The following is a 2,222-nucleotide window of genomic DNA, read 5'->3' on the forward strand; positions in this document are numbered from 1 at the left end:
CTACATTGTTCTCGCAGTGAAATTCTTGCTAAGAGAAATATTTGAAATCATGCTCCATAGAAATTACTCAAGACATGTGCTCTCATGCTAGGAAATTGAAATACAATTATTCTTGTCACACTGTAGCATACTGACCTCAATTTGATATGACAATATCTCTCTATTTGGAAAGTTAGGCATTACCTATAGTTTTGCGCCTGATAAGCAGAATGACATTCAATAAGTAAGACATTAAACTATGTGTCTGATCCGAAAATTTAGTTGATTTAGAAACATTAATGGGATCTTGCTGTTTCATTGGGCTTGTTTAATAAGAAAAATATGTAAAATATGGAGCCACTCAAACAGTGACCAGATTTATCAGTATATTTTAAGATACTTCATTTCCCTGGTGCTTATGTGTCGATAGATGTGATTGACCCGTACAATTCACTATCTTTATACAAAGAAGCAAAATAGAACAAAAATACTAGTTAGCAAAGCACGTTTTTTTACAGGGGTGAAGAGCCTGCTCTGGTCACATATGTTCTGTAAGAACAAATTTATCAGGCTCAGAGAGTCTAGCTCTGCCTTCTGAAAGAACGTGTCTCATGATTCCACGGCTCACCGCTTGTTTTCCTTGAATTCTGAAGTTGGTAGAGGTTGAGAAGTGGTCGGCCGGGCAGGGACCCCACAGACTTGGATGGAGAGTGAACGGATACCTCAACTTAACTGACAGTGGATTAAAGGCATTGCCATGGCGATGGCCAGGGAGAGGGGAAAAGTGACCCACACGTGTGGAAGCTCGTTCAGAAGCACTTCCTGTGCACGATGGGGGGGCCGGCCTCGTCGTACTCCTGCTTGCTGATCCACATCTGCTGGAAGGTGGACAGTGAGGCCAGGATGGAGCCCCCGATCCACACCGAGTACTTCCGCTCCGGGGGGGCAATGATCTTGATTTTCATGGAGCCGGGGGCCAGGGTGGCGACCTCCTTCTGCATCCGGTCCGCGATGCCTGGGTACATGGTGCTGCCCCCCGACAGCACCGTGTTGGCGTACAGGTCCTTGCGGATGTCCACGTCGCACTTCATGATGGAGTTGAAGGCTGTCTCGTGGATCCCCCTGGACTCAATGCCCAAGAAAGCAGGCTGGAAAATGGCCTCTGGGCATCGGAAGCGTTCGTTCCCGATGGTGATCATCTGCCCGTCAGGAAGCTCATAGCTCCTCTCCAGCGAGGAGGACGCAGCAGCACTGACCATTTCCTGCTCGAAGTCCAGGGCCACGTAACACAGCTTCTCCTTGACATCGCGGACGATCTCCCGCTCGGCGGTGGTGGTGAAGTTGTAGCCGCGCTCTGTGAGGATCTTCATGAGGTAATCTGTCAGGTCCCGGCCAGCCAGGTCCAGACGCAGGATGGCGTGGGGCAGGGCATACCCCTCATAGATGGGCACAGTGTGGGTGACCCCGTCCCCAGAGTCCATCACGATGCCCGTGGTTCGCCCAGAGGCGTAGAGGGACAGCACAGCCTGAATGGCCACGTACATGGCCGGGGTGTTGAAGGCCTCGAACATAATCTGGGTCATCTTCTCACGGTTGATCTTGGGGTTCAGGGGGGCCTCTGTGAGGAGGATAGGATGCTCGTCGGGTGCCACACGGAGCTCATTGTAGAAGGTGTGGTGCCAGATCTTCTCCATGTCGTCCCAGTTGGTGACCACCCCGTGCTCAATGGGGTACTTGAGGGTCAGGATGCCCCTCTTGCTCTGGGCCTCATCGCCCACGTAGCAGTCCTTCTGGCCCATGCCCACCATGACCCCCTGGTGCCGGGGACGCCCCACCATGGAGGGGAACACAGCCCGGGGGGCGTCATCACCACCAAAGCCTGCCTTGCACACTCCTGAGCCATTATCCACCACCAAGGCGGACAGCTCGTCATCCGTCATGGCGCTGGCCAGACTCTTCCAGACAGGTGGACAGACGTGAAGCGCAGAGTGACTGCCGGATGCTGGTGTGTGTGAGAGAAAGAGCAGTCTGCAAACGGGGAATCTGAGCCGGGGTGCCCGGGATTTAAAGGTACGGCCGCCCCTACGACGTCTGTTCCCGCCCCTGCTCAGAATTTCTGGGCAGCGTTGCCTTTGAGGTGTTAATGATGATGATGGTGATTCCATAAATCCTTCGGCGACCTTTCTCATACAGAGAAAATTGGCTACCACTTGGCCGCATTTCAGGTTCCTGTAATTAGGCAG

The 2,222-nt window shown here is 52.5% G+C and overlaps 1 protein-coding gene across 1 annotated transcript; it reads right to left on the reverse strand.

Annotated features, from left to right (window-relative positions):
• Positions 1 to 788: 788 nt before the first annotated feature.
• ACTBL2 (actin beta like 2) lies at positions 789 to 1,919 on the reverse strand. The gene has a single exon (XM_066253566.1). It carries the CDS (start codon positions 1,917 to 1,919, stop codon positions 789 to 791), a length of 1,131 nt encoding a protein of 376 aa, XP_066109663.1.
• Between the last annotated feature and the right edge of the window lie 303 nt (positions 1,920 to 2,222).

This window comes from Saccopteryx bilineata, chromosome 1 (assembly GCF_036850765.1).
Source record: "Saccopteryx bilineata isolate mSacBil1 chromosome 1, mSacBil1_pri_phased_curated, whole genome shotgun sequence".
Classification (NCBI taxonomy): Eukaryota; Metazoa; Chordata; class Mammalia; order Chiroptera; family Emballonuridae; genus Saccopteryx; species Saccopteryx bilineata.

Excerpts from the sequence above, each read along its gene's own strand:
- ACTBL2 (XM_066253566.1), bottom strand. The coding sequence starts at position 1,919 with ATGACGGATGACGAGCTGTCCGCCTTGGTGGTGGATAATGGCTCAGGA.